Source organism: Manis pentadactyla, chromosome 3 (assembly GCF_030020395.1).
Source record: "Manis pentadactyla isolate mManPen7 chromosome 3, mManPen7.hap1, whole genome shotgun sequence".
NCBI classification, from domain to species: Eukaryota; Metazoa; Chordata; class Mammalia; order Pholidota; family Manidae; genus Manis; species Manis pentadactyla.
The window spans coordinates 209,642,492-209,666,831 of record NC_080021.1 but is presented as its reverse complement, the minus strand read 5'-3'; the positions used below and the strand labels follow the sequence as shown (position 1 = coordinate 209,666,831).

Genomic DNA, 24,340 nt, shown 5'->3' with positions numbered 1-24,340 from the left:
GGGAAATGACAGCTGCTTCAACAACTGTGTTTGCAAAGCTAGAACTCTACATGTAAGAAAATGAAATGGGATTATTGTCTGACTCCATACACAAACGTAAACTCAAAATGGAACAAAGACCTGAATGCAAGTCATGAAACCATAACTCTTAGAAGAAAACATAGGCAAAAATCTCTTGAATATAAACATGAGCAATTTTTTTCCCCTGAAAACATCTCCTCAGGCAAGGGAAACAAAATCAAAAGTGAGCAAATGGGACTATATCAAACTAAAAAGCTTCTGTACAGGAAAGGACACCATCAGTAGAACAAAAAGGTATCCTAGAGTATGGGAGAATATATTCATAAATGACATATCCAATAAGGGGTTAACATCCAAAATACATAAAGAACTTACACACCATAACACCAGAAAGGCAAATAACCTGGTTAAAATGTGGGTGAAGGATCTGAACAGATTCTTCTCCAAAGAAATTCATATGGACAATAGGCACATGAAAAGATGCTCCACATTGGTAATCATCAGGGAAAAGTAAATTAATACCAGAAATCAGGTATCACCTCACACCAGTTAGGATGGTCAACATCCAAAAGACAAGGAACAACATATCCTGGTGAGGATGCAGGAAAAGGGGAACCCTCCTACACTGCTGGTGGGAATGTAAATTAGTTCAACCAATGTGGAAAGCAATATGGAGGTTCCTCAAAAAAGTAAAAAGAGAAATAACATTTGACCCCAGAATTCCACTCCTAGGAATTTACCTGAAGGAAACAAGATCACAAATTCAAAAAGACATATACACACCCCTTTTTACTGAAGTGCTATTTACAATAGCCCAGATATGGAAGCAACCTAGGTATCTATCACTAAATGAATGGATAAAGATGTGGTACATATACACAATGGAACATTATTCAGCCATAAGAAGAAAACAAATCCTACCATTTGCAATAACATAGATGGAGCTGGAGGGTATTTGCTCAGTGAAATAAACCAGGCAGAGAAAGACAAGTATCAAATGATTTCACTTATTTGTGGAGTATAACAATGAAGCAAAACAGAAGAAACCAAGCAACAGGGGACTCACAGACTCCAAGAAGGGACTGACAGTTACCAAAGGGGACGGGTGGGGGAGTGCGGGTGGGGAGGGAGGGAGAAGGGGATTAAGGGGAATTACCATAAGCACACATAATGTAAGGGGCAACAGGGAAGGCAGTATAGCACAGAGAAGACAAGTAGTGGCTCTTTAGCATCTTACTATGCTAATGGACAGTGACTGCAGTGGAGTGTGTGGGGAACTTGATAATATGAGTGAATGTGAAAGCCACAATGTTGCTGCACATGTGAAATGTTCATACGATTGTATATCAATGATACCTTAATTTAAAAAAAAAGAATTTGTTGGTGCTCCCTGAGGAATAACTACTGGGTATCAGTGTCAGCGGTCGTCTCCTCAGGACTGGCTAGGACTTCATAACTATTGGAGTGCTCAGAAAGGAATACATGCCTTGATCATGTCAGCTTTCCTCAATACTTGGTGGTCCTCTTCTAAAGTTTCCATCTGCATTAATGAGTGTGGCAGGAAGGTGGGCTATTTTCCTCACCATGGACCCTATTACAGCAGAGGAATGTCTGGGGATGGGAGCAGGTGTTGGGTAGGTGGTTTTCCCATTCCCGTAAGTCTATTGGATCCTGCTATTCTTGAGAATCTGATGGGATCCCATATATGGAATGAACAGATATGCCACTAAATTGATACACCTTGTCAGAAGGTAATAATAATGTGAGCCAGCACTGTGTAAGTGTAAGAGCCATTTAGTACCCATTTCATCTGCTAATTGCTGAATTTTGAATAAAACTTGCATTTCCAATTGAGTGAAATCTTAGACCCCTGTTTTAGTTTCCTCCCCTTATTGTTCTTTGAATGGTTATAGGATATATGTAAATGGGGTCTTCTCTACCCAGAACCTGGTGGTAAACTTTCTCCTCCAGGCAGACCCAATCAGTACCATCACACATAGGGAACCCCCACAGATGCTACCTCATTGGTTTTAGGGGACCATGCTTTGTAATTGTCTGTGGCCCAGGACACCTGAGGACCAGGGTCTTTGTTGCAAAAGAGGCTCAGAGCACCAGGAGCCGTGGCTTTTCAGGACCCGGTGAGCCTCCCTCTTGGCTCTTGGGGGTGTGGACCTCAGAGGCCATGGAGTGCCTGCTGTTTCTCTCTGTCTCTCTCTTTCCTCTCTGTCTTTATTAAATGACAGCTCATTTATGACTGTCCATGTGATGGGCTTGTGTCTAGATAACTTGTGATCCTTACTTCCCCTATAAGTCTAATCATATCATTTGAAATTTTTAAAATTTATTTTGTTTTCATGTACTTTTTTGGTTCATTCCCTTTTTATTTGAAAAGTTGAAGAACAACATGTTCAAACTATACAAACAGGTGTGCTCATTGCCTCAACGTTTCCACTCCACTTCCACCCACCCCCACAGTGACCAAACTCAGCATCTCATTCTTAAATAAATTTTTAATTATGGTTACTGTAACATTCATAGAAAACTTACAAAAATAGGTCAGAGACTTGCTATACTTTCACCAGGTTTCCCCTATTGTTAACATCTTACCTAATAAGGTACTTTCAGCACCAATGAGGCATACAGATTTTCAGGGTTCATCCATGTTATAGTACCTATCAATATTCATTCCTTTACATGGCTGAATACTATTCCACTGTACATATGTATATACCACCTTCTGTTTGCATTTCCGTGTTCATGGACATTGGGATTGTATCTACCTAGGACCACCATGAAGAGAGCTGCTACAGTCATGTTTAAGGGTTTGCTCTGTTAACTGTTTTCACTTCTCTTGGTATCTAGCCAGGAGCAGAGTTGCTGATCACATATTAATCTATGTTTAACTATTGGAGGCAGAGAAAAATGGCTTTCAAAGTGCCTGCATCAGTTGCATTCACACCATCAATGTATGGGGGCTCTAAATTCTACACATCCCTGCAAACTATGATTTCCCCTTAAAAAAGAAGTGTAGCCATCCTCGTGGGTGTGGAATGGCAGTTCTGATTTGCATTTTCCTAATGAATAATTATATAGAGCAGCTTTTCGTGTGTTAGCTGGCATTTTTTTTATTGAAGGGTAATTGACAACAGTATTACATTACAATAGTTTCAGGTGTACAACACAGTGATTCAACATTTATGTACATGATCATTCTAGGTACCAGCTATCACCATACCAAGTTGTTACAATATTTTGACTATATTCCTTATGCTATACATTACATCCCGGTTACTTATTTATTTTACAATTGGAAGTGTGTTTATATATATATATATATATATATATATATATTTTGTGAGGGCATCCCTCATATTTATTGATCAAATAGTTGTTAACCACAATAAACTTCTGTACAGGGGGGTCAATACTCAATGCACAATCATTAATCCACCCCAAGCCTAATTTTCGTCAGTCTCCAATCTTCTGATGCATAACGAACAAATTCTTACATGGAGTACAAATTCTTACATATTGAATAAGTTACATGGTGAACAATGCAAGGGCAGTCATCACAGAAGCCTTCGGTTTTGTTCATGCATTATGAACTATACACATTCAGTTCAAATATGAATATTCATTTGATTTTTAAACTTGATTTATATGTGGATACCACATTTCTCTATTATTATTATTTTGAATAAAATGCTGAAGTGGTAGGTAGATACGAGATAAAGGTAGAAAACAGAGTTTAGTGTTGTAAGAGAGCAAATGTAGATGATCAGGTGTGTGCCTGTAGACTATGTGTTAATCCAAGCTAGACGAGGGCAATAAACATCCATGTATGCAGAAGATTTCTCTCAGAACATAAGGGGGGAGGTTCTAATCCTCACCTCTGCTGCTCCCCATTTTCTCACCAGATGGCCCCCTGCGACTGTGCCTGTCTTAGGTTGTTCCTCCCTTGAGGAATCTTACCCGTTTCTGGCTAACCAGTCAACTTCCGGGCCATACAGGGAAATGTTAAGTTGGTAAGTGAGAGAGAAGCCTTATTGTTTGAAAAGGTTAGCTTTTTACTTCATTGCATATTTATGCCCTGTGGCTTCTATGCCCAGCATTTGTCTTGAGGTATCTTTACCACTTGGAAGAATTATGATACTCGGTAAATTCGACATGTGGCACGAGTTCTATTTAAAGGTTGTGATTAGGTAGGAAGAAGAAAAGCTATAGAAGTAGCAGGCAGAAGAAAACCTGGGAAGATTGATTATTTCTTCGACATATCTTCCTGTAGAGTAACTTCAGCATGGATAGGTTTTAAACTACTAATTAAATTGTGCACACACATTAACATAATAGGAATATAGTTACCTAACCAAAGCATACCTGTAATTACCATCCATCTCCAGTGAAACCAAGAAAACCAGTTAGGCATCTTAGGCATTTGTGAAAACTTATCTATGATATGGTGGATATTGTCCAACTGAACTTAAACAGTCTGAGAGAATTCAGATAAACTAGAACAACCCATTCCTGGGGACTGTTCATATCCCATATGTTCTTTTAACGATAAATAGTCTGTGGTTGTAAGATTTAGGAGTGCCACAATTTGCACTTCTCCTAATTCTTGGTTGAGTTCCAACAGTATAGATCCAGTCAAATTTGTTGTTTTACTGTGTGCACAGGCCAGCTTAGATATCTCCTTCATCATTCCCATGGCAAGTCCAGGAACTGGTGGGATAAGTGCATCTACACCTGTGGCAGTGCGTGGATCTTTGTTGGAGTTTTTTTTTTTTTTTGCTGATCATCTTCTGTCATGAGTCTTCCCGAGAGTGCTGATGTTGGAAGTTCTTTTTCATATCGTATCTTAGTTCATTTTCGGGGTAGCCAAATTAGGCTTTGATCCTCTGTATAAACACAAACAGACCCTTTGCCTACACTTTTATATGCCCTTTATATCATTGTGTAGAACTCATTAGAGGTCACCACATAGGAACTGCTTTTTTTTTTTAATCATTAATCTACACTTACATGACGAATACTTTGTTTACTAGGCTCTCCCCTATACCAGGTCCCCCCTATATACTCCTTTACAGTCACTGTCCATCAGCGTAGCAAACTGTTGTAGAATCACTACTTGTCTTCTCTGTGTTGTACAGCCCTCCCCTTTCTCCCACCCCACTATGGATGCTAATCTTAATACCCCTCTTTTTCTGCCCCCCCTTATCCCTCCCTACCCACCCATCCTCCCCAGTCCCTTTCCCTTTGGTACCTGTTAGTCCATTCTTGAATTCTGTGATTCTGTTGCTGTTTTGTTCCTTCAGTTTTTCCTTTGTTCTTATATTCCACAGATGAGTGAAATCATTTGGTATTTCTCTTTCTCTGCTTGGCTTGTTTCACTGAGCATAATACCCTCCAGCTCCATCCATGTTGCTGCAAATGGTTGGATTTGCCCTTTTCTTATGGCTGAGTAGTATTCCATTGTGTATATGTACCACATCTTCTTTATCCATTCATCTATCGATGGACATTTAGGTTGCTTCCAATTCTTGGCTATTGTAAATAGTGCTGCGATAAACATAGGGGTACATTGGTGTTTCTCATACTTGATTGCTGCATTCTTAGGGTAAATTCCTAGGAGTGCAATTCCTGGGTCAAATGGTAGGTCTGTTTTGAGCATTTTGATGTACCTCCATACTGCTTTCCACAATGGTTGAACTAATTTACATTCCCACCAGCAGTGTAGGAGGGTTCCTCTTTCTCCACAGCCTCACCAACATTTGTTGTTGTTTGTCTTTTGGATGGCAGCCATCCTTACTGGTGTGAGGTGATACCTCATTGTAGTTTTAATTTGCATTTCTCTGATAATTAGCGATGTGGAGCATCTTTTCATGTGTCTGTTGGCCATCTGTATTTCTTTTTTGGAGAACCATCTGTTCAGTTCCTTTGCCCATTTTTTAATTGGGTTATTTGTTTTTTGTTTGTTGAGGCGTGTGAGCTCTTTATATATTCTGGACGTCAAGCCTTTATCGGATGTGTCATTTTCAAATATATTCTCCCATACTGTAGGGTTCCTTTTTGTTCTATTGATGGTGTCTTTTGCTGTACAGAAGCTTTTCAGCTTAATATAGTCCCACTTGTTCATTTTTGCTGTTGTTTTCCTTGCCCGGGGAGATATGTTCAAGAAGAGGTCACTCATGTTTATGTCTAAGAGGTTTTTGCCTATGTTTTCTTCCAAGAGTTTAATGGTTTCGTGACTTACATTCAGGTCTTTGATCCATTTTGAGTTTACTTTTGTATATGGGGTTAGACAATGGTCCAGTTTCATTCTCCTACATGTAGCTGTCCAGTTTTGCCAGCACCATCTGTTGAAGAGACTGTCATTTCGCCATTGTATGTCCATGGCTCCTTTATCAAATATTAATTGACCATATATGTCTGGGTTAATGTCTGGATTCTCTAGTCTGTTCCATTGGTCTGTGGCTCTGTTCTTGTGCCAGTACCAAATTGTCTTGATTACTATGGCTTTATAATAGAGCTTGAAGTTGGGGAGTGAGATCCCCCCTACTTTATTCTTCTTTCTCAGGATTGCTTTGGCTATTCGGGGTCTTTGGTGGTTCCATATGAATTTTTGAATTATTTGTTCCAGTTCATTGAAGAATGTTGCTGGTAGTTTCATAGGGATTGCATCAAATCTGTATATTGCTTTGGGCAGGATGGCCATTTTGACGATATTAATTCTTCCTAGCCATGAGCATGGGATGCGTTTCCATCTGTTAGTGTCCCCTTTAATTTCTTTTAAGAGTGACTTGTAGTTTTCAGAATGTAAGTCTTTCACTTCTTTGGTTAGGTTTATTCCTAGGTATTTTATTTTTTTTGATGCAATTGTGAATGGAGTTGTTTTCCTGATTTCTCTTTCTGTTGGTTCAATGTTAGTGTATAGGAAAGCCACAGATTTCTGTGTGTTGATGTTGTATCCTGCAACTTTGCTGTATTCCGATATCAGTTCTAGTAGTTCTGGGGTGGAGTCTTTAGGGTTTTTTATGTACAGTATCATGTCATCTGCAAATAGTGACAGTTTGACTTCTTCTTTGCCAATCTGGAATCCTTGTATTTTTTTGTTTTGTCTGATTGCCGTGGCTAGGACCTCCAGTACTATGTTAAATAACAGTGGGGAGAGTGGGCATCCCTGTCTAGTTCCTGATCTCAGCGGAAATGCTTTCAGCTTCTCGCTATTCAATATAATGTTGGCTGTGGGTTTTTCATAGATGGCCTTTATTATGTTGAGGTACTTGCCCTCTATTCCCATTTTGCTGAGAGTTTTTATCATGAATGGATGTTGAACTTTGTCAAATGCTTTTTCAGCATCTATGGAGATGATCATGTGGTTTTTGTCTTTCTTTTTGTTGATGTGGTGGATGATATTGATGGACTTTCGAATGTTGTGCCATCCTTGCATCCCTGGGATGAATCCCACTTGGTCATGGTGTACGATGGTTTTGATGTATTTTTGAATTCGGTTTGCTAAAATTTTGTTGAGTATTTTTGCGTCTGTGTTCATCAGGGATATTGGTCTGTAGTTTTCTTTTTTGGTGGTGTCTTTGCCTGGTTTTGGTATTAGGGTGATGTTAGCTTCTTAGAATGAGTTTGGGAGTATCCCCTCCTCTTCTATTTCTTGGAAAACTTTAAGGAGAATGGGTATTATGTCTTCCCTGTATGTCTGATAAAATTCTGAGGTAAATCCATCTGGCCCGGGGGTTTTGTTCTTTGGTAGTTTTTTGATTACCGCTTCAATTTCGTTGCTGGTAATTGGTCTGTTCAGATTTTCTGTTTCTTTTTGGGTCAGTCTTGGAAGGTTGTATTTTTCTAAGAAGTTGTCCATTTCTCCTAGGTTTCCCAGCTTGTTAGCATATAGGTTTTCATAGTAGTCTCTAATAATTCTTTGTATTTCTGCGGGGTCTGTCGTGATTTTTCCTTTCTCGTTTCTGATACTGTTGATTTGTGTTGACTCTCTTTTCCTCTTAATAAGTCTGGCTAGAGGCTTATCTATTTTGTTTATTTTCTCGAAGAACCAGCTCTTTGTTCCATTGATTTTTGCTATTGTTTTATTCTTCTCAATTTTATTTATTTCTTCTCTGATCTTTATTATGTCCCTCCTTCTGCTGACCTTAGGCCTCATTTGTTCTTCTTTTTCCAATTTCGATAGTTGTGACATTAGACCATTCATTTGGGATTGCTCTTCCTTTTTTAAATATGCTTGGATTGCTATATACTTTCCTCTTAAGACTGCTTTTGCTGTGTCCCACAGAAGTTGGGTCTTAGTGTTGTTGTTGTCATTTGTTTCCATATATTGCTGGATCTCCATTTTTATTTGGTCATTGATCCATTGATTATTTAGGAGCGTGTTGTTTAGCCTCCATGTGTTTGTCAGCCTTTTTGCTTTCTTTGAACAGTTTATTTCTAGTTTAATGCCTTTGTGGTCTGAAAAGTTGGTTGGTAGGGTTTCAATCTTTTGGAATTTACTGAGGCTCTTTTTGTGTCCTAGTATGTGGTCTATTCTGGAGAATGTTCCATGTGCACTTGCGAAGAATGTGTATCCTGTTGCTTTTGGATGTAGAGTTCTGTAGATGTCTATTAGGTCCATCTGTTCTAGTGTGTTGTTCAGTGCCTCTGTGTCCTTACTTATTTTCTGTCTGGTGGATCTGTCCTTTGGAGTGAGTGGTGTGTTGAAGTCTCCTAGAAGGAATGCATTGCATTCTATTTCCTCCTTTAGTTCTATTAATATTTGTTTCAGGTATGTTGGTGCTCCTGTATTGGGTGCATATATATTTATAATGGTTATATCCTCTTGATGGACTGAGCCCTTTATCATTATGTAATGTCCTTCTTTGTCTTTTGTTACTTTCTTTATTTTGAAGTCTGTTTTGTCTGATACCAGAATTGCAACACCTGCTTTCTTCTCTCTGTTGTTTGCTTGAAATATCTTTTTCCATCCCTTGACTTTAAGTCTGTGCGCGTCTTTGAGTTTGAGGTGAGTCTCTTGTAAGCAGCATATGGATGGATCTTGCTTTTTTATCCATTCTGTTACTCTGTGTCTTTTGATTGGTGCATTCAGTCCATTTACATTTAGGGTGATTATTGAAAGGTATGAATTTATTGCCATTGCAGGCTTTAAGTTTGTGGTTACCAAAGGTTTAGGGTTAGCTTCTTTACTATCTTACTGTCTAACTTAACTCGCTTGTTGAGCTATTATAAACACAGTCTGATGATTCTTTGTTTCTCTCCCTTCTTATTCCTCCTCCTCCCTTCTTCATATGTTGGGTGTTTTGTTGTGTGCTCTTTTTAGGAGTGCTCCCATCTAGAGCAGTCCCTGTAGGATGCCCTGTAGAGGTGGTTTGTGGGAGGCAAATTCCCTCAACTTTTGCTTGTCTGGGAATTGTTTAATCCCTCCTTCATATTTAAATGATATTCGTGCTGGATACAGTAGTCTTGGTTCGAGGCCCTTCTGTTTCATTGCATTAAGTATATCATGCCATTCTCTTCTGGCCTGTAGGGTTTCTGTTGAGAAGTCTGATGATAGCCTGATGGGTTTTCCTTTGTAGGTAACCTTTTTTTTCTCTCTGGCTGCCTGTAATACTTTGTCCTTGTCTTTGATCTTTGCCGTTTTAATTATTATGTGTCTTGGTGTTGCCCTCCTTGGATCCCTTGTCATGGGAGTTCTGTGTACCTCTGTGGTCTGAGAGGCCATTTCTTCCCCTAGTTTGGGGAAATTTTCAGCAATTATTTCTTCAAAGACATTTTCTATCCCCTTTTCTCTCTCTACTTCTTCTGGAATGCCTATGATTCTTATATTATTTCTTTTATATTGATCACTCAGCTCTCTTAAGATTCTTTCATTCCTGGAGATCCTTTTATCTCTCTCTGCATCAGCTTCTCTGCGTTCCTGTTCTCTGTTTTCTAGTCCATTAATGGTCTCTTGCATCTCGTCCATTCTGTTTTGAAGTCCTTCCAGAGCTTGTTTTATTTCTGAATTCTCCTTCCTTAGTTCTTGCATATTTCTCTGCAAGTCCATCAGCATGGTTATGACTTTTGTTTTGAATTCTTTTTCAGGTAGACTGGCTAAATCTATCTCCCCAGATTCCTTCTCAGGGGAAGATGTAGCAGATGCTGAAGCTGTCTGGGTTAGTCTTGTCTGGATCATATTTTTTTGCCTTTTCATGTTGACAGGTGCTATTGACTGTCAGCTGGGAGGGCCAAAATTTTCACTTGCCACTGGCCTTTCTTTACTGGGACAACTGCGACCCCTAGTGGCTTGTGTTGGGTAATTGCGTGTAGACTGGGTCTTTGTGTCTTGCCCGGCCGGAAGGGAGAAATTTCCCTTTCTGTGGGCGGAATTTGTCTCAGGCTGCTTCTCTGCTTTCGCAGCGCCCGGTGGGGTAATGGATGGGGGGGCTGCTTGACTGTTTGCCTCCGTGAGGGGTCTCAGAGCTGTTGCCCAGGGGGTTAGTGCACCCAGTTTTCCCTGTGATTTCCAGCTGCTGTACTGTGACCTGGGTTGTTTCCGTCAAGCTGTTAAGTCCCTGTCCCTTTAAGACTTTCAAAAAGCCCCCGCTTTTCTTTGTCACAGGGGCATCAGCTTCAGCACCCGCTCAGTGGTCTTACTCCCTGTTCCCCCAGTATCCAGGGCCCCCTGGGCATGTACTGTGTCTGCGCTCTGGCCCGGATGGCTGGGGCTGGGTGTTCTGCAGTCCTGGGCTCCGTCTCCCTCCCGCTCTGCCTATTCTTCTCCCACCGGGAGCTGGGGGGAGGGGCGCTCGGGTCCCGCAGTCCGGGGCTTGTATCTCACCCCTTTCACCAGTCGCTGTGTTCTCGCTGGTGTAGCTGCAGTCTGGCCACTGTCCTGCGTCTTCTGGTCTCTCTTTTAGGGCTAGTTGTGTTTGTTGTATTTTCAAAAGTATATATGTTTTTGGGAGGAGATTCCCACTGTCCTACTCATGCCGCCATGTTGGCTCCACCTTCTGTGTTAGCTGGCATTTTGAAAGTTTGTTTTGAAAAATATCTATTCAACTCTTTTGCCTATTTTTTACTGGGGTCTCAGTGTTGTCATTCCATCAGGTTTTACTTTGTATGTTTGGGGGTTGTCTTACTAGATGTATCTGCTTATAATTGTCACCTCTTCTTCAGGAATTGAAGCTTTAAACAATATAAAATATTCTTCTTGGACTCTAGTTTTTTGAGTAAAGGCTATTTTGCCCAGTAGTAGTGTAGCTCTACTAGTTCTTTTTTGGTTATTATTTATGTGGAGTATATCTTTGCATCCTCTCATTTTCAACTCCTTTGTGACACTGCATTTAAAATGTCTCTTATATATACAACATTTTGCTATGCTGATGGACAGTGACTGTAAAGGGGTTTATAGGGGGGACTTGGTATAGGGGAGAGTCTAGTAAACATAATATTCATCTTGGAAGTGTAGATTAATGATACCAAAAAAAAAAGGCAGTTCCTGTGTGGTGACCTCTAATGAGTTCTACACAAGGGCATAAAGGGCATATAAAAGTGTAGGCAAAGGGTCTGCTTGTGTTTATACAGAGGATCAAATCCTAATTGGGCTACCCCGAAAATCAACTAAGATACGATATGAAAAAGAACTTCCAACATCAGCACTCTCGGGAAGACTCATGCCAGAAGATGATCATCAAAAAACCCCAACAAAGATCCACGCACTGCTACAGCTGTAGATGCACTCATCCCACCAGTTCCTGGACTTGCCATGGGAATGAGGAAGGAGATATCTAAGCTGGCCTGTGCATACAGTAAAACAACAAATTGGACTGGATCTATACTGTTGGAACTCAACCAAGAATTAGGAGAAGTGCAAATTGTAGTGCTCCAAAATCTTACAACTACAGACTATTTACTTTTAAAAGAACATATGGGATGTGAACAGTCCCCAGGAATGGGTTGTTTTAATTTGTCTGATTTCTCTCAGACTGTTCAAGTTCAGTTGGACAATATCCACCATATCATAGATAAGTTTTCACAAATGCCTAAGGTGCCTAACTGGTTTTCTTGGTTTCACTGGAGATGGATGGTAATTACAGGTATGCTTTGGTTATGTAACTATACTCCTATTATGTTAATGTGTGTGCACAATTTAATTAGTAGGTTAAAACCTATCCATGCTGAAGTTACTCTACAAGAAGATATGTCAAAGAAATAATCAATCTTCCCTTGTTTTCTTTTTTTTTTTTTTTTTTTTAAAATAATTATTTTTTATTGAAGGGTAGTTGACACACAGTATTACATTACATGAGTTTCAAGTGTACAACACAGTGGTAGAACATTTATATACATAATTCTAGGTTCCAGCTATCACCCTACCAGGCTGTTACAATATCTTGACTATATTCCTTATGCTATACATTACATCCCGGTTACTAATTTATTTTACCATTGGAAGTCTGTCCTTTTTTTTTTTTTTTTTTTTTTTTGTGAGGGCATCTCTCATATTTATTGATCAAATGGTTGTTAACGACAATAAAATTCTGTATAGGGGAGTCAATGCTCAATGCACAATCATTAATCCACCCCAAGCCTAATTTTTGTCAGTCTCCAATCTTCTGAGGCATAACAAACAAGTTTTTACATGTAGAACAAATTCTTACATAATGAATAAGTTACATAGTGAACAGTACAAGGGCAGTCATCACAGAAACTTTCGGTTTTGCTCATGCATTATGAACTCTAAACAGTCAGTTCAAATATGAATACTCATTTGGTTTTTATACTTGATTTATATGTGGATACCACTTTTCTCTCTTTATTATTATTATTTTTAATAAAATGCTGAAGTGGTAGGTAGATACAAGATAAAGGTAGAAAACATAGTTTAGTGTTGTAAGAGAGCACATGTAGATGATCAGGTGTGTGCCTGTAGACTATGTGTTAATCCAAGCTAGACCAGGGCAATAAAACATCCACGTATGCAGAACATTTCTCTCAGAACAGGGGGGTGAGGTTCTAAGCCTCACCTCTGTTGATCCCCAATTTCTCACCTGATGGCCCCCCTGCGACTGTGCCTGTCTTAGGTTGTTCCTCCCTTGAGGAATCTTACCCGTCTCTGGCTAACCAGTCATCTTCCGGGGCCATACAGGGAAATGTGAAGTTGGTAAGTGAGAGAGAAGCCTTATTGTTTGAAAAAGTTAGCTTTTTACTTCTTTGCATATTTATGCCCTGTGGCTTCTATGCCCAGCATTTGTCTTGAGGTATCTTTACCACTTGGAAGAATTATGATACTCGGTAAATTTGATATGAGGCACGAATTCTATTTAAGGGTTGTAATTAGGAAGGAAGAAGAAAAGCTATAGAAGTAGCAGGCGGAAGAAAACATGGGAAGATTGATTATTTCTTTGATATATCTTCTTGTAGAGTAACTTCAGCATGTACAGGTTTTAAGCTACTACTTAAATTGCACACACACATTAACATAATAGGAGTATAGTTACATAACCAAAGCATATCTGTGATTACCAGCCATCTGCAGTGAAACCAAGAAAACCAGTTAGGCACCTTAGGCATTTGTGAATGATTTGTGAAATCTATGATATGGTGGATATTGTCCAACTGAACTTGAACAGTCTGAGAGAAATCAGACAAATTAAAACAACCCATTCCTGGGGATTGTTCACATGCCATATGTTCTTTTAACAGTAAATAGTTTGTAGTTGTAAGACTTTGGAGCGCTACAATTTGCACTTCTCTAAATTCTTGGTTGAGTTCCAACAGTATAGATCCAGTCCAATTTTGTTGTTTTACTGTATGCACAGGCCAGCTTAGATATCTCCTTCCTCATTCCAATGGCAAGTCCAGGAACTGGTGGGATGAGTGCATCTACAGCTGTAGCAGTGCGTAGATCTTTGTTGGGGTTTTTTGATGATCATCTTCTGGCATGAGTCTTCCAGAGAGTGCAGATGTTGGAAGTTCTTTTTCATATCATATCTTAGTTCATTTTCGGGGTAGCCCAATTAGGATTTGATCCTCTGTATAAACACAAACAGACCCTTTGCCTACACTTTTATATGCCCTTTATACCTTTGTGTAGAACTCGTTGGAGGTTACCACACAGAAACTGCCCTCTTTTTTTTTTTCTATCACTAATCTACACTTACATGACGAATATTATGTTTACTAGGCTCTCCCCTATAAACCCCTTTACAGTCACTGTCCATCAGCATAGCAAAATGTTGTAGAATCACTACTTGCCTTCTCTGTGTTGTACAGCCCTCCCTTTTCTCCTACCCCCCCATGCATGTTAATCTTAATACCCCCCTACTTCTCCCCCCCTTATCCCTCCCTACCCACCCATCCTCCCCAGTCCCTTTCCCTTTGGTACCTGTTAGTCCATTCTTGAGTTCTGTGATTCTGCTGCTGTTTTGTTCCTTCAGTTTTTCCTTTGTTCTTATATTCCACAGGTAAGTGAAATCATTTGGTATTTCTCTTTCTCCGCTTGGCTTGTTTCACTGAGCATAATACCCTCCAGCTCCATCCATGTTGCTGCAAATGATTGGATTTGCCCTTTTCTTATGGCTGAGTAGTATTCCATTGTGTATATGTACCACATCTTCTTTATCCATTCATCTATTGATGGACATTTAGGTTGCTTCCAATTCTTGGCTATTGTAAATAGTGCTGCAATAAACATAGGGGTGCATCTGTCTTTCTCAAACTTGATTGCTGCGTTCTTAGGGTAAATTCCTAGGAGTGGAATTCCTGGGTCAAATGGTAAGTCTGTTTTGAGCATTTTGATGTACCTCCATACTGCTTTCCACAATGGTTGAACTAACTTACATTCCCACCAGCAGTGTAGGAGGGTTCCCCTTTCTCCACAGCCTCGCCAACATTTGTTGTTGTTTGTCTTTTGGATGGCAGCCATCCTTACTGGTGTGAGGTGATACCTCATTGTAGTTTTAATTTGCATTTCTCTGATAATTAGCGATGTGGAGCATCTTTTCATGTGTCTGTTGGCCATCTGTATTTCTTTTTTGGAGAACTGTCTCTTCAGTTCCTCTGCCCATTTTTTAATTGGGTTATTTGTTTTTTGTTTGTTGAGGTGTGAGAGCTCCTTATATATTCTGGACGTCAAGCCTTTATCGGATGTGTCATTTTCAAATATATTCTCCCATACTGTAGGGATCCTTCTTGTTCTATTGATGGTGTCTTTTGCTGTACAGAAGCTTTTCAGCTTAATATAGTCCCACTTACTCATTTTTGCTGTTGTTTTCCTTGCCCGCAGAGATATGTTCAAGAAGAGGTCACTCATGTTTATGTCTAAGAGGTTTTTGCCTATGTTTTCTTCCAAGAGTTTAATGGTTTCGTGACTTACATTCAGGTCTTTGATCCATTTTGAGTTTACTTTTGTATATGGGGTTAGACAATGGTCCAGTTTCATTCTCCTACATGTAGCTGTCCAGTTTTGCCAGCACCACCTGTTGAAGAGACTGTCATTTGGCCATTGTATGTCCATGGCTCCTTTATCAAATATTAATTGACCATATATGTCTGGGTTAATGTCTGGATTCTCTAGTCTGTTCCATTGGTCTGTGGCTCTGCTCTTGTGCCAGTACCAAATTGTCTTGATTACTATGGCTTTATAGTAGAGCTTGAAGTTGGGGAGTGAGATCCCCCCTACTTTATTCTTCTTTCTCAGGATTGCTTTGGCTATTCGGGGTCTTTGGTTTTTCCATATGAATTTTTGAATTATTTGTTCCAGTTCATTGAAGAATGTTGCTGGTAGTTTCATAGGGATTGCATCAAATCTGTATATTGCTTTGGGCAGGATGGCCATTTTAACGATATTAATTCTTCCTAGCCACGAGCATGGGATGAGTTTCCATCTGTTAGTGTCCCCTTTAATTTCTCTTAAGAGTGACTTGTAGTTTTCAGAGTATAAGTCTTTCACTTCTTTGGTTAGGTTTATTCCTAGGTATTTTATTTTTTTTGATGCAATTGTGAATGGAGTTGTTTTCCTGATTTCTCTTTCTGTTGGTTCATTGTTATTATATAGGAAAGCCACAGATTTCTGTGTGTTGATTTTGTATCCTGCAACTTTGCTGTATTCCGATATCAGTTCTAGTAGTTTTGGGGTGGAGTCTTTAGGGTTTTTTATGTACAGTATCATGTCATCTGCAAATAGTGACAGTTTAACTTCTTCTTTACCAATCTGGATTCCTTGTATTTCTTTATTTTGTCTGATTGCCGTAGCTAGGATCTCCAGTACTATGTTAAATAACAGTGGAGAGAGTGGGCATCCCTGTCTAGTTCCCGATCTCAGCGGAAATGCTTTCAGCTTCTCGCTGTTCAATATAATGTTGGCTGTGGGTTTTTCATAGATGGCCTTTATTATGTTGAGGTACTTGCCCTCTATTCCCATTTTGCTGAGAGTTTTTAACATGAATGGATGTTGAACTTTGTCAAATGCTTTTTCAGCATCTATGGAGATGATCATGTGGTTTTTGTCTTTCTTTTTGTTGATGTGGTGGATGATGTTGATGGACTTTCGAATGTTGTACCATCCTTGCATCCCTGGGATGAATCCCACTTGGTCATGGTGTATGATCCTTTTGATGTATTTTTGAATTCGGTTTGCTAATATTTTGTTGAGTATTTTTGCATCTACGTTCATCAGGGATATTGGTCTGTAGTTTTCTTTTTTGGTGAGGTCTTTGCCTGGTTTTGGTATTAGGGTGATGTTAGCTTCATAGAATGAGTTTGGGAGTATCCCCTCCTCCTCTGTTTTTTGGAAAACTTTAAGGAGAATGGGTATTATGTCTTCCCTGTATGTCTGATAAAATTCTGAGGTAAATCCATCTGGCCCGGGGGTTTTGTTCTTTGGTAGTTTTTTGATTACCTCTTCAATTTCGTTGCTGGTAATTGGTCTGTTTAGATTTTCTGTTTCTTCCTGGGTCAATCTTGGAAGGTTATATTTTTCTAGGAAGTTGTCCATTTCTCCTAGGTTTCCCAGCTTGTTAGCATATAGGTTTTCATAGTATTCTCCAATAATTCTTTGCATTTCCGTGGGTCCGTCGTGATTTTTCCTTTCTCGTTTCTGATACTGTTGATTTGTGTTGACTCTCTTTTCTTCTTAATAAGTCTGGCTAGAGGCTTATCTATTTTGTTTATTTTCTCGAAGAACCAGCTCTTGGTTTCATTGATTTTTGGTATTGTTTTATTCTTCTCAATTTTATTTATTTCTTCTCTGATCTTTATTATGTCCCTCCTTCTGCTGACCTTAGGCCTCATCTGTTCTTCTTTTTCCAATTTCGATAATTGTGACATTAGACCATTCATTTGGGATTGCTCTTCCTTTTTTAAATATGCTTGGATTGCTATATACTTTCCTCTTAAGACTGCTTTTGCTGTGTCCCACAGAAGTTGGGGTTTAGTGTTGTTGTTGTCATTTGTTTCCATATATTGCTGGATCTCCATTTTGATTTGGTCATTGATCCATTGATTATTTAGGAGCGTGTTGTTAAGCCTCCATGTGTTTGTGAGCCTCTTTGCTTTCTTTGTACAGTTTATTTCTAGTTTTATGCCTTTGTGGTCTGAAAAGTTGGTTGGTAGGATTTCAATTTTTTGGAATTTTCTGAGGCTCTTTTTGTGGCCTAGTATGTGGTCTATTCTGGAGAATGTTCCATGTGCACTTGAGAAGAATGTATATCCCGCTGCTTTTGGATGTAGAGTTCTATAGATGTCTATTAGGTCCATCTGCTCTACTGTGTTGTTCAGTGCTTCCGTGTCCTTACTTATTTTCTGCCCAATGGATCTATCCTTTGGGGTGAGTGGTGTGTTGAAGTCTCCTAGAATGAATGCATTGCAGTCTATATCCCCCTTTAGTTCTGTTAGTATTTGTTTCACATATGCTGGTCCTCCTGTGTTGGGTGCATATATATTTAGAATGGTTATATCCTCTTGTTGGACTGAGCCCTTTATCATTATGTAGTGTCCTTCTTTATCTCTTGTTACTTTCTTTGTTTTGAAGTCTATTTTGTCTGATATTAGTACTGCAACCCCTGCTTTCTTCTCACTGTTGTTTGCTTGAAATATGTTTTTCCATCCCTTGACTTTTAGTCTGTACATGTCTTTGGGTTTGAGGTGAGTTTCTTGTAAGCAGCATATAGATGGGTCTTGCTTTTTTATCCATTCTGTTACTCTGTGTCTTTTGATTGGTGCATTCAACCCATTAACATTTAGGGTGACTATTGAAAGATATGTACTTATTGCCATTGCAGGCTTTAAATTCGTGGTTACCAAAGGTTCAAGGTTAGCCTCTTTAGTATCTTACTGCCTAACTTAGCTCACTTATTGAGCTGTTATATACACTGTCTGGAGATTCTTTTCTTCTCTCCCTTCTTGTTCCTCCTCCTCGATTCTTCATATGTTGGGTGTTTTGTGCTGTGCTCCTTCTAGGAGTGCTCCCATCTAGAGCAGTCCCTGTAAGATGTTCTGTAGAGGTGGTTTGTGGAAAGCAAATTCCCTCAGCTTTTGTTTGTCTGGGAATTGTTTAATCCCACCGTCATATTTGAATGATAGTCGTGCTGGATACAGTATCCTTGGTTCAAGGCCCTTCTGTTTCATTGTATTAAATATATCATGCCATTCTCTTCTGGCCTGTAGGGTTTCTGTTGAGAAATCTGACGTTAGCCTGATGGGTTTCCCTTTATAGGTGACCTTTTTCTCTCTAGCTGCCTTTAACACTCTTTCCTTGTCCTTGATCTTTGCCATTTTAATTATTATGTGTCTTGGTGTTGCCCTTCTTGGATCCTTTTTGTTGGGGGTTCTGTGTATTTCGTGGTCTGTTCGATTACTTCCTCCCCCAGTGTGGGGAAGTTTTCAGCAATTATTTCTTCTAAGATACTTTCCATCTCTTTTCCTCTCTCTTCTTCTTCTGGGACCCCTATAATACGGATATTGTTCCTTTTAGATTGGTCACACGGTTCTCTTAATATTGTTTCATTCCTGGAGATCCTTTTGTCTCTCTCTATGTCAGCTTCTATGCGTTCCTGTTCTCTGATTTCAATTCCATCAATGGCCTCTTGCATTCTATCCATTCTGCTTATAAACCCTTCCAGAGTTTGTTTCATTTCTGCGATCTCCTTTCTGGCATCTGTGATCTCTTTCCGGACTTCATCCCATTTGTCTTGCGTATTTCTCTGCATCTCTGTCAGCATGTTTATGATTCTTATTTTGAATTCTTTGTCAGGAAGACTGATTAGGTCTGTCTCCTTCTCTGGTGTTGTCTCTGTGATCTTTGTCTGCCTGTAGCTTTGCCTTTTCATGGTGATAGGAATAGTCTGCAGAACTGGGACCAGTGACGGCTGGAAGGACTTCCTTTCTTGTTGGTTTGTGGCCCTCCTCTCCTGGGAGAACAGCGGCCTCTAGTGGCTTGTGCTGCGCAGCTGCGCGCAGACAGGGTTTCTGCTTCCTGCCCGGCTGCTATGGAGTTAATCTCCGCTGTTGCTGTGGGCGTGGCCTAGCTCGGGCAGCTACTCCAAAATGGTGGAGTCGCGTTGGAGCAGGAGCTGCTGGGAGGCTATTTATCTCCGTAAGGGGCCTCCCTGCTCCCTGCAGCCCAGGGGTTAGGGTGCCCAGAGATCCCGGATTCCCTACTTCTGGATTAAGTGACCCGCCCTGCCCCTTTAAGACTTCCAAAAAGCACCCGCCAAAACAAAACAACGACCACAAAAAAAAACAAGAAAAAAAATTTTTTTAATTAGAAAAAAAAAAAAAAATTTTTTTTTTAATTAAAAAAAAAAAAGGTGGTCGTTCTTTTTTCTTTATTCTCCGGTGCCAGCCTCAGGCCTCTGCTCACCGGTCTTTCTGCCCTGTTTCCCTAGTATTGGGGTCCCTGTCCCTTTAAGACTTCCAAAAAGCGCTCGCCAAAACAAAACAGCAAAAAAGCAAAAAAAAAAAAAATGGTCGCGCGCTTTTCTTATGCCCTCAGTCGCCCAGCCTCCAGTGCCTGCTCACTGTTCTTGCTGCCCTGTTTTCCCAGTATCGAGGGCCCTGCACTCTGGCCTGTATGGCTGGGGCTGGGTGTTCGGCAGCCCTGGGCTCCGTCTCCCTCCTGCTCTGCCTACTCTTCTCCCGCTGGGAGCTGGGGGGAGGGGCGCTCGGCTCCCGCGGGGCTGGGGCTTGTATCTTACCCCCTTCGCGAGGCGCTGGGTTCTCTCAGGTGTGGATGTGGTCTGGATATTGTCCTGTGTCCTCTGATCTTTATTCTAGGAAGGGTTGTCTTTGTTATATTTTCATAGATATATGTTGTTTTGGGAGGAGATTTCCGCTGCTCTACTCACGCCGCCATCTTCCACCCCTCTCTTCCCTTGTTTTCTTCCGCCTGCTACTTCTATAGCTTTTCTTCTTCCTTCCTAATTACATCCCTTAAATAGAATTTGTGCCTCATATCAAATTTACTGAGTATCACCATTCTTCCAAGTGGTAAAGATACCTCAAGACAAATGCTGGGCATAGAAGCTACAGGGCATAAATATGCAAAGAAGTAAAAAGCTAACCATTTCGAACAATAAGGCTTCTCTCTCACTTACCAACTTCACATTTCCCTGTATGGCCCCGGAAGATGACTGGTTAGCCAGAGACGGGTAAGATTCCTCAAGGGAGGAACAACCTAAGACAGGCACAGTTGCAGGGGGACCATCGGGTGAGAAATTGGGGATCAACAGAGGTGAGGCTTAGAACCTCACCCCCCCTGTTCTGAGAGAAATCTTCTGCATCTGTGGATGTTTTATTGCCCTGGTCTAGCTTGGATTAACACATAGTCTACAGGCACACACCTGATCATCTACATTTGCTCTCTTACAACACTAAACTATGTTTTCTACCTTTATCTTGTATCTACCTACCACTTCAGCATTTTATTAAAAATAATAATAATAAAGAGAGAAATGTGGTATCCACCTATAAATCAAGTATAAAAATCAAATGAGTATTCATATTTGAACTCTTTATAGTTCATAATGCATGAGCAAAACCGAAAGTTTCTGTGATGACTGCCCTTGTACTGTTCAACATGTAACTTATTCACTATGTAAGAATTTGTTCTCCATGTAAGAACTTGTTCGTTTTGCTTCAGAAGATTGGAGACTGACGAAAATTAGGCTTGGGGTGGATTGATGATTGTGCATGGAGCATTGACTCCCCTATACAGAATTTTATTGTTGTTAACAACCATTTGATCAATAAATATGAGAGATGCCCTCACAAAAAAAAAAATACACACTTCCAATTGTAAAATAAATAAGTAATCAGGATGTAATGTATAGCATAAGGAATATAGTCAAAATATTGTAACAACTTGGTATGGTGATAGCTGGTACCTAGAATTATCATGTATATAAATGTTGAATCACTGTGTTGTACACCTGAAACTAATGTAATACTGTGTGTCAACTACCCTTCAATAAAAAATAATTATCTACAAAAAAAAAAGGATAACATTTTCTTAGATTATTGGTATGCTCTTAATAAGAAATTGTAAATGAAGGTTTTTCTTTGCCTTTAATGTAATCTGCCTAAAAACAAAGATTCGATGTCTTGTCTTCATCAGATCTTTGATATTTAAAATAAACGGAGTCTCTTCAACATTAAAAGAAAAAAATGTGTCTCATATAAACAGTATATACATGCATCAAGTTTTTAAAAATCCATTCAGCCAATAGCTATCTCAAAACTCATTATAATCTGGTTACACTTAAGGTAGTCACTGATAAGGAAGTTCTCACCTCTTCCATTGGTGGTGGTGTTCCCACATGCTTTATAAATCCTTTATGCCTAAATTTTTTCCAAGACTGCCTTTTTTGGATTTACTTTTTAGTGTATCCTTTTGATTGTCATTTAATTTCCTTTTCGGCACTTATTTTAATTTTTGTGTTTACCTTAGAAATTATGATTATCATTTTATACTTACAGCAACCCATTTTGAATTAGTTATCACGTAAGCTTCAATAGCATACAAAAACTGTGATCCTACATATCTCCATGTCCTCATCCCCATACTGTTGCCATATGCGACATCTTTATACATTGTGCTCCTGTTAGCATTGTTTTATAGTTACTGTTTATGATTTTGTTTTTTAATCATATAGGAAACAAAAGGAGAACTCACAAACAAAAATACAGTAACACTAGATTTACATTTACCTGTGTAGCAGTGTTTGCCCCTAATCTTCATGATGTCATCTGGCTTAGTGTTAGCAAACAGTGTCTTTTCATTTCAGCCTGAGGACTCCCTGGATGAATATTTGAATGCATATATGCACACTTGAAAACAATAAACACTGAGAATGGGTTCGCTATCATGACAATCTTAAAAGGGGGAACACAAAGAGTACTTTATGTAAGGATCAAGCACACCAAGACTGGTCGGTGGTGTCGGAGACCATGTAATGGCAATAAAGTAATCTCATTAACATGTGGTACTAATGTCTCACAGATCTGAGATCCAGTCATAGAGAGCCTACTTACTTGATCCCTCTGGGCTTTTGTTTGCTGTGCTGCAAATACGGAAAATATTGTCACCTTACAATCGACTTATCATGATGATTAAATGAAATATGCATTTCAATGATTAGTTAATACCAGTCATGAATGACGCCACTCCAGAGATGAAAGAGTCTGATAACTTCCTATGAATTCCTCACATAAAAAATAAATGAAGCTTGTTTGTATTAAGAAAATCCTTGTGAGTATGTGCTGCTAAGAGAACCATGCATACAACGTCATGATAGAAAAAGATGGAATACGAATACTTCTTAACGCCAGAGACATGGGCAGACAGGCTCACCAGCTGCAGTGAACATCACAGGAGGACTAAGAATTTCACTGTAGCAACACTAATACACAGGACTCGGAGAGCAGGTAGGGAAAAACACAACCAGGTGAAGAAAAAGACTCGAGGAAACAGAAAATGAGACTGGGAGAAGATTGGTACCAGTGATGAGATATCCAAATTAGAACTTTTAAGGAGACCTATTTTATAGACCCCGTGAATGCCCATTACAATGGGATTGAATTAATGGCACCAAGGGCTGTCCTTGGCTCTGAATTTCTGAAGAGCACGTTTCACATCATTGTTCCTCAGGCTGTAGATGAAGGGGTTCAGCATGGGGGTGACCACCGTGTACATCACAGAGGCAATGATGTCCTTGTTCTTGGAGTCAGCTGATGAGGGGAAGTAGTAAACACCTGCAACTGTCCCATAGTATAAAAGCACTACAGAGAGGTGGGAGCCACAGGTAGACAAGGCTTTAGGGATTCTTTTGAGGGAGGGGACCTTCAGGATGATGACTGCCATGCGGATATATGAGCCCAGGATCGCACTTAATGGCAGGATGACCACCAATCCTCCTGCAATGAGGATGAGCAGCTCATTGAGGGAGGTGTCTGAGCAGGAGGACTTGAGCACAACAGCAAGATCACAAAAGAAGTGGGGAATGGTCGTCCCTGCACAGAAGGACAGCTGGTTTGCAAGGAGGGTGTGCATCAGAGCCAGGGCACAGGAGGAGAGCCAGCACCCAACCACAAGGAGGATACACACCTCGTCCCTCATGATGCTGGTGTAGTGGAGAGGGTGACAGATCACCACATACCTGTCATACGCCATCACTGCAAGGAGAAAACTATCAAGGCAACCAAACAATATAAAGAAATACACCTGTGAAATGCACCCGGAATAGGTGATAGATTGACACTGCCTCTGCATATTCGTCAGCATCTTTGGGACAGTGATGGATGAAAGGGAGACGTCAGAGAGGGCCAGGTGGCTGAGGAGGAAGTACATGGGGGTGTGGAGGTGCGAGGCCAGCCTGACGAGCAGGATGATGAGCAGGTTCCCCAGCACCGTGGTCAGGTACATGCCCAGGAACAGGGCGAAGAGCACGCCCTGCTGCTCTGGGGGGACGGGGAGCCCCAGGAGGAGGAACTCGGACATGCTGCTCTGGTTCCCGGGCCTCATGCTGGGCTGTAACCTCCTGGGGATAAGGGAGGGAGAGGAATATGAGAAAAACAATGGAAATACATTCCAAGTTACAACTTTTGTGAAATCAACAACTTTTAAACTACATTCCTCTTAATTTGTCCTACCTGTGGGTGGTGCCTCATCATGTATCCCAGGCTCACTCCAGGAATATATGTATACATGGGAATATTATATATGCTGTATATATGGAACACACATATGTGTGATATGTTATATTTAAGCATATTTCCCCATATATATACAAATCAAGTACAGTGATAAATATATGTGTGTTTG

The 24,340-nt window shown here is 40.1% G+C and overlaps 1 protein-coding gene across 1 annotated transcript in view; it reads right to left on the bottom strand.

Moving 5' to 3' along the window:
• The window catches only part of LOC130683130 (olfactory receptor 1J4-like), a 37,559-nt gene extending 13,519 nt beyond the window's left edge, over positions 1 to 24,040 (bottom strand). Inside the window, exon 1 of the mRNA XM_057499410.1 lies at positions 23,544 to 24,040. Within this exon, the coding sequence (XP_057355393.1) occupies positions 23,544 to 24,040 (497 nt within the window). The remainder of the gene's footprint in view (positions 1 to 23,543) is intronic.
• Between the last annotated feature and the right edge of the window lie 300 nt (positions 24,041 to 24,340).